Source organism: Leucopleurus acutus, assembly GCF_964270905.1.
Source record: "Leucopleurus acutus genome assembly, chromosome: 1".
In the NCBI taxonomy this organism is placed as follows: domain Eukaryota; kingdom Metazoa; phylum Chordata; class Mammalia; order Artiodactyla; family Delphinidae; genus Leucopleurus; species Leucopleurus acutus.
The window spans coordinates 134,556,871-134,572,690 of record NC_139142.1 but is presented as its reverse complement, the minus strand read 5'-3'; the positions used below and the strand labels follow the sequence as shown (position 1 = coordinate 134,572,690).

The 15,820-nt window shown below is 37.1% G+C and overlaps 1 protein-coding gene across 3 annotated transcripts in view; it reads left to right on the top strand.

Annotated features, from left to right (window-relative positions):
- Window positions 1-15,820, top strand: part of DENND4A (DENN domain containing 4A) — a gene marked incomplete at its 5' end in the record, with an annotated part of 95,358 nt that overhangs the window by 33,385 nt on the left and 46,153 nt on the right. For all 3 annotated transcript variants that reach the window (XM_082849099.1, XM_082849098.1, XM_082849097.1), the window contains 5 exons: window positions 2,142-2,286; window positions 2,542-2,717; window positions 6,903-7,003; window positions 8,746-8,964; window positions 9,520-9,665. In XM_082849099.1, the coding sequence (XP_082705225.1) occupies window positions 2,142-2,286; window positions 2,542-2,717; window positions 6,903-7,003; window positions 8,746-8,964; window positions 9,520-9,665 (787 nt within the window). The remainder of the gene's footprint in view (window positions 1-2,141; window positions 2,287-2,541; window positions 2,718-6,902; window positions 7,004-8,745; window positions 8,965-9,519; window positions 9,666-15,820) is intronic.

The following is a 15,820-nucleotide window of genomic DNA, read 5'->3' as shown; positions in this document are numbered from 1 at the left end:
CCGCAACAGGAGAGGCCGTGATAGTGAGAGGCCCGCGCACCGCGGTGAAGAGCGGCCCCCGCTCACCACAACTAGAGAAAGCCCTCGCACAGAAACGAAGACCCAACACAGCAAAAATAAATAAATTAATTAATAAATTCCTACCCCCAACATCTTCTTAAAAAAAAAAAGTTCAGAGAGATTATGAAATATGTTTTTTCTTAAGTATCATTTCTTAAAATTTAATTAGCTGTGTAATTTTTCTAGCAGGGAAATAGTTACAATATAATTAAGTTATTTTGTAGCACATACCTAAGGGAGACCAGCTGCCATCTTTGACATTAATTTTGTAAGAATTGCAGATTATTTCATCACCAGGTCTTGGCCCAGAGTGACCAGTGTTTTCTTAACCTTTGTTTGAGCTGAGAATAAATTAGAAATACTGACTGAGACTACTTTAAAACAATTCTACATTACCCAAGAGCCTTTTTTTATTTTTTGGTAATGGCTTTATTGATATATAATTCACATACCATACAATTCACCCAGTTAAATTGTACAATTCAATGATTACATTCACAGAGTTCTGCAAATATCACTATAATCAATTTTAGAACATTTTCGTAGCTCCAAAAAAACCCTGTACCCTTTAGCAGTTACCCTCCCTTACCCCTCCCATCCCTATATACACAAACACACACACGCCCCCTTCCCAGCCCCCATCCCTACACACACACACACACACTCTCCCCCTTCCCAGCCCTAGGCAACTGCTGATCTGCTTCTTTCGCTTCAGATTTGCCTGTCCTGGACATTTCATATAAATGGAATCATATAAAATGTGGCCTTTTGTGTTTGGCTTCTTTCACTTAGCATGTTTCCAATGTTTATCCACGTTATAGCATGCATCCGTTCTCCATTCCTTTTTATTTCCAACAGATATTTCAGTGTATGGATATACCACATTTTATTTATCCATTTATCAGTTGACAGACATTTGGGTTCTTTCTACTTTTGGGCTACTATAAATAATGCTGCTATGAACATGCACAAGTTTTTTGTGGGCATATGTGTTTATTTCTCCAAGAGACTTTATTAGTTTTGGTTTACTTTTAAAAAGTTAATTTAGTGAAGCCAATTATTTAACATTATAAAGATGAAATACTGGTTAGCTTACTGAATCATTTACTTTTTTTAAAAATTTTTTTAAAAATTTATGTTTTTATTTTTGGCTGTGTTCGGTCTTTGTTGCTGTGCTTGGGCTTTTCTCTGGTTGCGGCGGGCGGGGGCTACTCTTCATTGCAGTGCGCGGGCTTCTCATTGGGTGGCTTCTCTTGTTGCAGAGCACGGGCTCTAGGCGAGCAGGCTTCAGTAGTTGTGGCACTCAGGCTCAGTAGTTGTGGCTCGTGGGCTCTAGCATGCAGGCTCAGTAGTTGTGGCACACGGGCTTAGTTGCTCCGCAGCATGTGGGATCTTCCCGGAGCAGGGCCTGAACCCGTGTCCCCTGCATTAGCAGGCAGATTCTTAACCACTGCGCCACCAGGGAAGCCCAGAATCGTTTACTTTCTTAATACAGTATTTTGTTACCATGTACAATGTCTAAGTTTTGATTATTAATTTGCTTTGTATATGTGTATCATCACTTTGTAGCTCTTAATTAATATTATCATTACAATAGTAAAGATAATCTAGCTATTTGTAAATCCAAATTTTGAGATGTGTATCTACCTTAAGGAAGTTGGGCCTGTAAGTCACATACGTTTTCTGCTAATTACAGAGGAAGATGAGCCATGTTAAAAAAACTTGCATTAAACGATTTGCTTTCAACCAAAGCACCCCTCTTATACATTGAATTCTTTATTTGAACATTATCTACATGGCAGATCTTTTTATATAAAATGAAGCAGATGACTTTTCATTTTCCATATTTAATACAACGCAGAAGAATTGAATGATTTCAGAACCTCATAAAACTTCATTATTTTCATAGTGTGTTTCTGATGCAGTGTTTTCCCTACATAAGAGCAACAGTCATGTTTAAAATTAAATATGTAATATGAACTATAATCCTACCCTAATCATGAACTTTTAAAAATTATTTTGGATAATGAGGTGTTTGATCTCTGTTTTCTTTAATTATATATTTTTGTTTGGATTTATAGTGGTGGCAAGTTTTCAACACTACTTCAGAATTTAGGCCCTGAAAATGCTGTGACACTACTGGTGTTTGCAGTAACAGAACATAAGATTCTTATTCATTCCTTACGGCCTTCAGTGCTTACTAGTGTGACAGAAGCATTAGTGTCTGTGAGTATTTCTTATTGGCAATCAGTTTCATTTTAAACCTAATTATTCATATAATTTAAAGCTGTTTTAATGCTTAACTAAAATTCAGAGTGTAATGCATTTCAATTTTCTGGCCATTAACACTAGTTGTAATTATTTAATAAGCATTATACTACTTTTGGTATAAATATTTAAAAGACAGTTTTTTGTGTGTGCTGATGAATTATGCTTCAATGTCAAACAGCTAAATATTCTCTTATCTTTTATTTATCCAAGATGATTTTCCCTTTCCACTGGCCATGCCCCTATGTTCCTCTCTGCCCACTGGCTTTAGCAGATGTCTTAAGTGCACCATGTCCGTTCATAGTAGGAATTGATTCAAGATACTTTGATCTCTATGACCCTCCACCAGATGTCAGTTGTGTTGACCTAGATACCAACACAATTTCTCAGTAAGTTCGTTTTAATGATTCTACTTTCAGTAATTTACAACTTTGTAGTGTATGTATGTAAATGTATTTTTTGTGAATGATAACTAGAATTCTTTTGAGCTATGTTGTTTTTATATTTGGGGTTTTTACCATCTTTGAATCAGTTCTTACTATACTTTGATGGGATAAGTTTAGTGTATTATCTACATGGCAGCTCTTTCAATATTTGAGAAATATTATAACCTTACACTTACTTAGAAATTTAAGTAAGAAATGTAAGGATTTTATAATTTTCTCTCTCTCTATTGGAATAATATTTAAGTTGTAGCTAAGCTACTGGAACTGTATATTTACAGCTTTTTTATAATTCAGTGTTTTCTCTTGTATTGTTTATTTTCAGTTTAATCATACTTAAGCTCTTCAGGGAAGAGGAAATTGATGCAATACCATGTTGCATCCACAGGATATACTTAAAATAACTGCAAGTTACCCTATTAGTAAAGCCCAAAAGCTAGTATACCTTTTACAATTTAAGTACGTATTTGTGAGATAGGTTTTTCTCCATTTTTAAATAAGCATGTTTCATATTAAAGCCTTTTGATTTAATTCTGAAATCTTACATTAATTCTAGTATTGTTATATGTCAAAACCTCAACTGCCTAAACCATTAGAAAAGTTTAGCAAAAAATAATTTTCTTTTATAAGGCATGTATGCTTTCAAAAGCCTAACCAAGAAAATATGGGATGTACTTTGTGCATTAAAGCCATTTTATATATGGGATAAATAGCGTCAAAGATTCTTTACCATGAACATTTCATACTTTACCAGAAATATTTAATTCTTCAAATATTAAATTAGTATCTTTTTTTTGGCCAGTTGTTAATGTTACATGACATAATGTTTTTAAAAATTGAAATTCAGGATGGTAAATAAGTATATACATTTTCTCTCTTTTTATACTTTTATACTTTTCCTCAATTTGTTAAAAGAATTTTTTTCTTATTATTTTAACTTTGTTTTGATCACTAATGAGTTAAAGAATCAAAGAAACATGACCTGTTTGCACTCATCAGTGGTCTTCCTTCTTGGTTTTATCGCCTTTCCAAACCTATGGGAAGACTAAACTAGTGAATTAATAGCTTTCTACTTTCCTTCATCCTGAATTTCTGGAGCCTCAACCTGAAATTTGAAAGAAAAATCTGAGTATGAAATTTGTGGTTTCCTTTTCCCTTCTCTGACTCATAAATACATATAATAAGGAATATATTATGAATGTCAAGAAATTTCTGAAGAAAGGGAAATTAATATCTGATATGTACTAGGCATAAAGCTGTATGCATAGCCTAAGGTATCTCATATTATTCTCTGTATTTTGTGAGGTAGTTTTTACTAACCAGTCTGACAGACAGATAAGAAAACCAAAGCTTAGATTTTTAAGTAATTTATAAACAGGCACATAATACTGCCAGAACTGATTTTGAAACTATCATTGTCTGACTCTATAACTATTACTTCTGCCACTAATTACTGGCTTACTACTTATGCAATAGTAATCCTATAAATGGAACTCACTATGAATAAAAATGCAGAAGTCTGTCATAGATCCAAACTCAGGTACTAGATAAAATTCCTTTTTTTTTTTTTAATATATTTATTTTTGGCTGCATTGGGTCTTCGTTTGTGCGTGCAGGCATTCTCTAGTTGCAGCAAGCAGGGGCCACTCTTTGTTGCGGTGCACAGGCTTCTCATTGCGGTGGCTTCTCTTGTTGCAGAGCACGGGCTCTAGGTGCTTGGGCTCAGTAGTTGTGGCACGTGGGCTCAGTAGTTGTGGCTCATGGGCTCTAGAGTGCAGGCTCAGTAGTCGTGGCACATGGGTTTAGTTGCTCCGCGGCATGTAGGATCTTCCTGGACCAGGGTTCGAACCCTTGTCCCCTGCATTGGCAGGTGGATTCTTAACCACTGCATCACCAGGGAAATCCCTCGATAGAACTCTTCTCCCGAGCCAAGTTTTACAGTGATGATATCAAGGACAAGAGGAGGAAATTATGTGAGTAAATAATAGTAATTTGATGAAATGATGCCAAAATACTGTTCATTCACTTATGCTACAGACATCTCTTGAGTGCCTTTTTGTTTTTTTTGTTTTTTTTCTAGGCACTGGGAATAAAAAGACAAACCAGATACACTCCTTTCTCTTAAGTTGCTAATCTGGTTAGCAAGGCAGACACACACACAGTGAATGCTAAGGCACAGTAGGAGTGCTGTGTTTTAGCAAGAAAATAATGTCAAAAGTCTTTTTACATTGTGTTCTCACTTTAATACAGGGTTCCATAGTCCTGGTCACATTATAGATGAAATAAAATCTCATAGCAGGACATCTGCAGTTTGACCCTGCCCTATCTGTATTTTATTATCATTGTGGAAAGATAGGGTAGATTCCAAGACAGTTCTTCTTTGTCAGCTTAAGCTTTCCCATCCACTCTTTTGTTTGAAAGTAATACTTGCCCTTTTTGTTCTGTGGGAAGTTTAGGGAACATTAAAAAAAAAAAGTTCAGCAATTCCATTTCACACCGGTGCTGTGATGTTGTCTTTGGTGGTTAGAACATAAGTGATTTACTTTTCTTCTCCTTTTTCTCTGCATTTTTCAAGTTTCCTAAAATGAGTATTTATTGCTTTTGAAATAGAAAAAAGATTTAATAAATAGAGAGTGGAATCAACAAAGCTATAGTTAAGTCCAAAAGCTTTATCATGTTTTATCACCATGCTCTTTTCTTCTCCTACTCCATATATAGTTTAAAGAGTATGGGCTTCCCTGGTGGCACAGTGGTTAAGAATCTGCCTGCCAATGCAGGGGACAAGGGTTCAAGCCCTGGTCTGGGAAGATCCTACATGCCGTGGAGCAACTAAACCCATGTGCCACGACCACTGAGCCTGCACTCTAGAGCCCGCGAGCCACAACTACTGAGCCCATGTGCCTCAACTTCTGAAGCCCGTGTGCCTAGAGCCCGTGTTCCACAACAAGAGAAGCCATCATGGTGAGAGACCCACGCACAGCCACAAAGAGTGGCCCCCACTCGCCGCAACTAGAGAAGGCCCACACACAGCAACAAAGACCCAACACAGCCAAAAATAAAAATAAATAAAATAAATTTTTTTTAAAAAAGGATTAACTGTGTTGTAAAGGTTGTATAAAGGAGATTATAGGAGTTCATCTAGAAACAAAGATATCACTGTCAAGCTGATGTCCTCTTTTATAGTTATAAAAGTATTTTGGAGTGTTATACTTTATTCAAATAATCTAATATTTTTTAAATTAATTTATTTTTTATTTATTATTTTTGGCTGTGTTGGGTCTTCGTTGCTGCACATGGGCCTTCTCTAGTTGCAGCGAGCGGGGGCTACTCTTTGTCGCAGTGCGTGGGCTTCTCATTGCAGTGGCTTCTCTTGTTGTGGAGCACGGGTTCTAGGCACGCAGGCTTCAGTAGTTGTGACTTGTGGGCTTCAGTAGTTGTGACATGTGGGCTTCAGTAGTTGTGGCACATAGGCTTAGTTGCTCCGCGGCATGTGGGATCTTACAGGACCAGGGCTCAAACCCGTGTCCCTTACATTGGCAGGCGGATTCTTAACCACTGTGCCACCAGGGAAGCCCAAATAATCTAATATTATAGATTATTTCTTTTCTGAAAGAAACAAAGCTAAATTTTACTTATATTTTTAGGAAACTAAATATTTGGATATACCGAAGTATTTTGATAAGCTTTATGGATCATAAGTTCATTGAAAGTTTTCTACAGTGCTTTGTCTTAGAGTATATAAGAAAAAATCCCCTAATAGTAGGATTTTCCCAATATTTAGGTGTCTAAAGACTCTTAGATGAGATTGAGAGTAATGACCACCACATTAAGTTTTGTAGTGATTTGCATGATTCCAAAGCAAGTGGAATTGACTCAATATAAACATAAGTGTAAAGTTTTGAGCTATATTTAATACAGGGTTCTACTCTCATATAAATTAATTTTTAAGTATTAAACACTCCAATTTACCCCTGTAGTATTTTTCTTCTGTTAAGTAGAATATTTTGTACATTTTATTTTTGTTCAATGTGTTTTCTCTTTTCCCCTGTTTATAAATAACAGATATATACCCACCCCTGCCCCACCCCAAGTTAATCTGACAAATATATTATTGTTGTCATTTAATCTCAGAACTGGTGATAAGAAAAATGTAGCCTGGAAGGTACTTCCAAAGAAACCATGTAAAAATCTGATGAACACACTGAATAATTTGCACCAGCAGTTGGCAAAATGTAAGTGTATAATTTATTTAAAGGAAGTAATTTAATCTGAAGAAAGGACTCCAGCAACTTTGCCTTACTTGTAAAAGGATGGCGTTTACCTAAAGGAAAGTGCTTTTACAATCTTAAAGGCAATGAATGGGAGATTTACAAAGTTTATATTTTACATCATAATAAAATTCAAAAAGAGATTAAGGTGATTATTTTCAAATACTATAGAACAATACTGGTTTCTACTTGTATATTTTCTTTATACATAGAATAGAAAGTTAGTTTTGAAAATCTAAGACAGATGGTTTAAATTACATTAGAAAATGCTGATGATTCTTGTGGATTGAGAGCAAGGTCATATGCTTTTCACCTTCAGTAGATCTTAATGCTGTGCTTACCTCAAGTAATTTGAAAATAGAAGCTTGCCAAAAGCATTCAGAAATTAATTAAAGTGAAAATTGATTAGGATATGGAGAATTTCAGTTCAAAGCTTACAATAAGAGTATCTTGATAGTGATCCAGAATCACCAATAAGATGAATTAAGCCTTCATTTAACTAATCCTCTTGGTATTTTATACCAACAGTCCATTCAGGGTTCATAATTTAGTACTTATTGTATAAAAAATGGTCAGTAATGGTGCAGCAATATTTGAGGTTCTCATTTATGTATTAGGTGAAATATAAACATGGGAGGTTGCCTACATCCTCGAGGGTTCAAGGGTGCCTATAGAATAGTTGGAAAGAGACATGGAAAAAGACTGTTTTCAAAGTAAACGTTATAACACATAGATAATTTGGAAGTGGCTCATAAGTATTGGGATATGAAAAAATGACATCAAATGGAACAAATTTTATACTATGGAGCAAATAAATTATGTATGGAATTTTTTAAGCTACTTAGTTAATTGCTTTCTAAAAATTCATGTGCTTCTTTTGAATAGCTGAGAAGTCCAGCATCTTTTGTAGCAATATTTAAGTATTATTAAAATAAGTGAAATAACCCATCTAGCTGTACTGAAGGGCAGAATCTTACAGCTTAAAATTACAGGTTTAAACAATACTGATATTGTTATTCAGGATTATATATCACTTTACAGCTTCAGAGCACTTTCACATACATTCTTTTGTCTTTACAACTGTGAAGATACTAAGTTTGAGGAAGGTAGCTTGTCAGAGATCATACAGTTAATAAGGATGAAGCTAGGATTAAAACCTAGGCCTTCCATTCCAGTGCCCACATACTTTTACTTTTTTAAACAATAAGAACTCCAAAAACACCTCCCTAAGATGATTTATTGTTCCTCATATTTTAAGAAGTTTTAAAATTTTGAGGCAATCACAAACTTTGTTTCTGTGACCTTTTGAGAATAGATGTCCCCATCATCTCCAACTGGAGTGTATTTCCTACCAATAAGTACATTCTATATCACTACAGTATGCTATAACCATGAAAATCAGGAAGTTAACATTGAGCATTACTACCATCCTTATCCTCAGACCAAATTCAAGTTTTGCTAGGGTTATATATTAAGGAGTTATGTAAACAAAGGGTTGAAGTAGCTTGAGCCCTTTTGAAAAGACAACACACTTATTATTTTTCTTTCAATTTTATTGAGATATAATTGACATACAGGACTGTACAAGTTTAAGGTACGCAGCATAATGACTTGAATTACATATGCAATGGATTTATAATTGATACCATTATGAACATTAATTTTGACAGTTCTGGGGAAAACATTAACACTGTATTTCTTCACAGTGCAGCAGAGACCAAGAGACGATGGACTAATGGACTTAGCAATGAATGATTATGATTTTAATTCTGGAAAGAGGTTGCACATGATAGATTTGGAAATCCAGGAGGCATTTTTGTGTTTCATGGCCTCTATTTTAAAAGGTTATAGATCATACTTAAGACCAATAACACAAGCCCCATCTGAGACAGCCACAGATGCAGCCTCTCTTTTTGCCCTACAAGGTGAGTGACTGCATAGTACTACAGCTTTCATATTATTGAGCTTAACCTTGTGATGATTGCTTTCGGGGTTAGTAGCTCATATTTATCAAAATATACTTACCTATTTCAGGAGTATGTGAGTATCAACTCAGTTGGTAATCCATTTCCATTGGACTGGTTATTTCTCAGGCACATTAGATGTAATCCCATTAGCAAAATATGCAGAAGAGACTATTTGAAAAGTACAGAGCTTCCTAACCATGTACCACTGCACTCTGTTGTGTCACAGATGTGTTAAGATATTGATGTGTTTAGCTTTCAGGGCAGCCCGGTGGTGTTGGGCAAGCAGAGGAGCCCCTGGGTTGGGGGATTTGAAAGATCTGGTTTCAAGTTCCTTTCCTATTGCTATCTTTGTCAGGTTACTTCCCCTTCAGGGGTCTTAGTTTCTTTTTCTGCAAAATAGTAGGGTGTGGGGGGTATAGATGACATGGTTGATCTAGTTCCTTCTAGCTCAAAAATTCTCTGAATCTGTAAATGGTGTTATATATGCTAACATTACAAATTTATGTTGAACAGCTTTCTTAAGAAGCCGCGACCGGTCACATCAGAAATTCTATAACATGATGACCAAAACACAAATGTTTATTCGCTTCATTGAGGAATGTTCTTTTGTCAGTGATAAAGATGCAAGCCTGGCGTTTTTTGATGATTGTGTAGATAAAGTAAGTAATAGTATGTCTACAGTGCCGTAACTTCTTTTGTGTGACTATTGTAAATGTTATGAGTTACAGTTTCTATTTATAAATTAACCAGTTTTTAACAAAATTTACATTAATTCCATTTCATCACTGACCCTTTATTATGAAAGTTTTGGTGGCCTACTAGATGTTATAGACCACAACCTCTTAAGAGTACTTTGCAGGATTTTACCAAATTATGAGTTTTATTTTAGCAACCAGGTCTGTAACACTTCCTGTCCACTTACAGACTATGGGAGTTTTGTCCAAGCCTATGGACCTCTAACTTGATCATCCTTAATTTTCACCTCTCCTTTTGGTCTAAGGTGGATTGTCACATGCTGAGAGTAGGTGTAGAACATAACATTTCACCTGAATATTTCTACAGTTTGGGAGTGCAATTGTAGCATAAATTAAGTGAATTAATTCTACTATATTAAATTCATGTGTGAAACTTTTCCTGCCCCTGTAGTCCACTATCATTAGTGGGATAGAGCAAAGTGGGTATCCATGGTGGATAGAGAGGAGCTTGGGAAACAGTGGCTCAAAGAGGGGTGTCAAAACCTGAATGGAATAAACAAATGGGACCTAATGAAACGTCAAAGCTTTTGCACAGCAAAGGAAACCATAAACAAGACCAAAAGACAACCCTCAGAATGGGAGAAAATATTTGCAAATGAAGCAACTGACAAAGGATTAATCTCCAAAATTTATAAGCAGCTCATGCAGCTCAATAACAAAAAAACAAACAACCCAATCCAAAAATGGGCAAAAGACCTAAATAGACATTTCTCCAAAGAAGATATACAGACTGCCAACAAACACATGAAAGAATGCTCAACATCATTAATCATTAGAGAAATGCAAATCAGAACTACAATGTGATATCATCTCACACCAGTCAGAATGGCCATCATCCAAAAATCTAGAAACAATAAATGCTGAAGAGGGTGTGGAGAAAAGGGAACACTCTTGCACTGCTGGTGGGAATGTGAATTGGTACAGCCACTATGCAGAACAATATGGAGGTTCCTTAAAAAACTACAAATAGAACTACCATATGACCCAGCAATCCCACTACTGGGCATATACCCTGAGAAAACCATAATTCAAAACGAGTCATGTACCAAAACGTTCATTGCAGCTCTATTTACAATAGCCCAGAGAAGGAAACAACCTAAGTGTCCATCATCGGATGAATGGATAAAGAAGATGTGGCACATATATACAATGGAATGTTACTCAGCCATAAAAAGAAACGAAATTGAGCTATTTGTAATGAGGTGGATGGACCTAGAGTCTGTCATACAGAGTGAAGTAAGTCAGAAAGAGAAAGACAAATACCGTATGCTAACACATATATATGGAATTTAAGAAAAAAAAATGTCATGAAGAACCTAGGGGTAAGACAGGAATAAAGACACAGACCTACTAGAGAATGGACTTGAGGATATGGGGAGGGGGAAGGGTAAGCTGGGACAAAGCGAGAGAGTGGCATGGACATATATACACTACCAAATGTAAAATAGATAGCTAGTGGGAAGCAGCCGCATAGCACAGGGAGATCAGCTCGGTGCTTTGTGACCACCTAGAGGGGTGGGATAGGGAGGGTGGGAGGGAGAAGCAAGAGGGAAGAGATGTGGGAACATATGTATATGTATAACTGATTCACTTTGTTATAAAGCAGAAACTAACACACCATTGTAAAGCAATTATACTCCAATAAAGATGTAAAAAAAAAAAAAATACAGCAATTATGGCAAAAAAAAAAAAAACCTGAATGGGTGAAGGAGGAGCAGCCTAGCATGGGTTTTGGAGCCCATGCCTGGTGAGGAGAGCATCTATCCATGCAGGGGGTGGCCTAGCATGGGGGATCAGAGGACGAGCAGGATAAAGAGAGTGTCCATGCTGGAGGACAGACTATTTCCAGGGGTCAGAACCTAAACAGGATGCGTCCATGCAGACGTGAGGACAGCACGGAGTGTCAGAGTTTAAGCAAGGCAAGGACAGTGTCCCCACTGGGTAGGCCCAGCAAATGGGGTATCATAGTTTAATCTGGATGAGGGAGATGTCAGCCTGGTGGGGCAGAGGGTTGGTCTGGAAGGAGTTGTCAAAGCCAAATTAGGGTGAAGGAGTCATATGCATGGAGGAGGAGTGGTGTTGGAGATGGGAGATTGTTACATATAGAGGGATTGATCAAATAAATAAGTACCAAATATGTCTTATAAAAATGATTTTCGGGCTTCCCTGGTGGCGCAGTGGTTGAGAGTCCGCCTGCCGATGCAGGGCACACGGGTTCATACCCCGGTGCTGGAAGATCCCACATGCCGCGGAGCGGCTAGGCCCGTGAGCCATGGCCGCTGAGCCTGCGAGTCCAGAGCCTGTGCTCCGCAATGGGAGAGGCCACAACAGTGAGAGGCCCGCATACCGCAAAAAAAAAAAAAAAATTTTCATCATGCAAGATGTAGAAGGAAAAACACTGCATTGGGAATCAGGAGAACTTTGATCTCAGCGTTCCTACTTGTGACTTTAGTCACGTCATTTAGTCTTTCTGTGTTGTTTCCTTATGTACGTTTTAAAAGTATTGTGAGGAAAGATCATTATAACTGCATATTTCACAGTGTTCAGAGTAGTGTTGTGTGAACTATAAAGTAGGAAAATTTATGACGATTTTTATATTTTTCTGGTTTTTATTCCAGTTTGTAGATTAGTAGTTAATTTGGTTTTATTACTGCATGACGTAGAAATGTTCAACTTTTGAATGACTTACACATATGAGGAACAGGAACAAGTTCAGAACCTTGTGGAGGAATTTACACTTTCCTTCAAATTGGAACACCTGAGGGATGATTGATGTGGAGAAATACTGTTTCTGGTGCTGATAGTTAATAAGCTAAGATGCCCAGAAATATCCACCCTAGTCCTTGAAATGCTTTAGAATAGGGAAAAGATGGATATATGTCAGTATTTGCTTAGAACTCATAATTCATTTTCCCACAGAAACACTGATATGTGGTGATTAGCTGTAGTTCAGATGGTGCATGGCTACAGTGTTGTGCTACAAATATGTACTAAATTTCTTTTTGGTGGATTGATATTCTAACCACCTTTTAGGACATTTTTTAAAGTCCAAATTTATTGTAGTATAATATACAAACAATAAATGCACCTTTGAAGTGTGTAGTTTGATAAGTTTGGGCAAATATAGATGTCCATGTAACCATGACTCCGAAACAAAGAACATTTCTGTCACCCCAGAAAGGATATTGTTTGTTTGTTTGTTTTTGCAGTACGTGGGCCTCTCACTGTTGTGGCCTCTCCCGTTGCAGAGCACAGGCTCCGGACGCGCAGGCTCAGCAGCCATGGCTCACGGGCCCAGTTGTTCTGCGGCATGTGGGATCTTCCCGGACCGGGGCACAAACCCGTGTCCCTCGCATCGGTAGGCGGACTCTCAGCCACTCCGCCACCACGGAAGCCCAGGATATTGTTTTGAGGGGAAATTCATTTTCTGTATTTTGAATAACCTATTTGTAGACAGACTTTTTTTTTTTTTTTTTTTTTTTTTTTTTGCGGTACGTGGGCCTCCGCTCCGTAGCATGTGGGATCCTCCTGGACCGGGGCTCGAACCCATGTCCCCTGCATCAGCAGGCGGACTCTCAACCACTGCGCCACCAGGGAAGCCCTAATTTTTATTTTTTTAAAAATATTTATTGGACTTCCCTGGTGGTGCAGTGGTTAGGAATCTGCCTGCCAATGCAGGGTACACGGGTTCCCACATGCCACGGAGCAACTAATCCCGTGCACCACAACTACTGAGCCTGCGCTCTAGGGCCCGGGAACTACAACTACTGAGCCCACGAGCCACAGCTACTGAAGCCCGCACGCCTAGAACCTGTGCGCTGCAACAAGAGAAGCCACCACAATGAGAAGCCCACGCACTGCAATGAAGAATAGCCCCTGCTTGACACAACTAGAGAAAGCCCGCGTGCAGCAAAAGAGACCCAACGCAGCCAAAAATAAATAAATAAGTAATTTTTTAAAATTTTATTTATTTACTTATTTATTTATCTGTCTGCACCGGGTCTTAGTTGCGGCACATGGGATCTTCATTGCCATGTGCAGGAGCTTCGTTGCGGCATGCGGGATCTAGTTCCCTGAACAGGGATTGAACCTGGGCCCCCTGCATTGGGAGCACAAAGTCTTAACCGCTGGACCACCAGGGAAGTACCTATAGACAGACTTTTAGAACTCTACCTTTTTGTAAGTTGAGTTCTGCCTGCATAAAGCTTTGAAATCCTGTTTATTTTGAGAATTAATATTATAGCTCCTTGATAGTTTTGTCTTCATTGCAGCATTGTACTAAGAACATGGTTTTAAGTATTTTAATCAAATTTTTAAGTTTGCCTTATTTGGTGCTTATAAAGTTAAATATTAATAGAATAAATAAATAGAAAGGTGTGCTTTAAATAGAAAAGGTGTACAATGAATAAAAGAGTATGTTTTAAAGAATAATTTCTCTAAATCCCTTTTTACAGGAATAATTGTGTTGGTTTTTGTAAATAAAAATGATGTTTCTGACCAGCATGTACCTTGAAGTTTCTTCCTCTATCGTGCTGGGCTTCCACTGGTCGTCTGTATGTACTCACTGAGCTGCGATTGTGAACAGTGGCATGTATTTGGGTAACAGTTGTTCCTTGTGCCAAGTCAACTGAATCATAAGGGACCAAATTAGTGACAGGGTTTTGCTAATAGCATGCTTTAGCCAATAGATTTATTAATCCATATAGGAATACTGAATTAGTTGGAAAAATCCAGTTAACAGTGCAGAAGAGAGAAATCTTGTATTGTTCCGTTTTACTTTTTGCTCATTTTATGTGTCTTGTTTTCACAAGTTTGTGTTTCAGCTAAGAACTCATATAATAGTATCACATGGTTTAAAAAACACTCATTAGGGCTTCCCTGGTGGCACAGTGGTTGAGAGTCCGGCTGCCGATGCAGGGGACATGGGTTTGTGCCCCAGTCCGGGAAGATCCCTCATGCCGCGGAGCGGCTGGGCCCGTGAGCCGTGGCCACTGAGCCTGCGCGTCGGGAGCCTGTGCTCCTCAACGGGAGAGGCCACAACAGTGAGAGGCCCGCGTACCGAAAAAAAAAAAAAAAACAAAAACCATTAATATTGTAAGACATACATGACATAATTTTGCAAGGTACTTAGGGTATCATGTTCTAAGGAGGATATTTTATTACTGATAATTACTATATTGTCTAGGATTTTCTGAAAATAGGTCACTTGTTATTTAGTTGATAAGAGTCAAAATGCGAGGCGTGACTGGAGTGATTGCTTAAAGAAAATAAATTCTGAGAAGTCTCAAAAAAGAAACAATCCAATTAAATGTGTAATTATTATTTCTAGGCAGATTGTTTTCCTAAAATGCTATTTACCCATTCAAAGTCTAGATTCAACAAAATATCACTTATATATAATGGATTAATGTTATACTTAAAGATTTTGATGATTCCTAAGAAAATCAAAACTGAAAATAAACTCACTAAAACATAGTTACTTGTATTTGCTTTATTACAATTCAAGGAACTGTTTTATTAGAGAAAATAACAAAATGTAACAAAATCCAAAATTTATCTTTTTTTTAGTTAAAATTGATCTTATTTTATTTGTGATGTCATAAAATATATCTTAATAACCTTCATATATAGTGAGAGTAGAGGTTAATTGTATTCCTAGTATTATTAAGCAGAACTCTCTGAAATAATAATTACACAGTGCTGTTACTACTTTTCATATTTTAATACCACAGTTTAAGTGCATTCAGCACAGCAAGTCAGTGCTTACTTTTAATCTGTAAACGGTTTTTGAATATCAGTAATACTTTAAAAATAGACATTCATGTGGGGTTATTCCTTAGTTGAGTGACCTTAAGCTTAATTTTTTAAGTGAACAGATCCCCTTACCTCTGGCAGTTTAGCTATGAAAATTAAATAATATTAGATGTGCATTAAGTGCTTAAGATTGAGCAGAATCCATGACTAAGATTGAACAGAAATTAGATACATTCCTCTTTTGATCTTAGCCTATCCAAACAGAAAACATTTGACCAACTTTTAAAAAGCTGGAGTGAGTAATC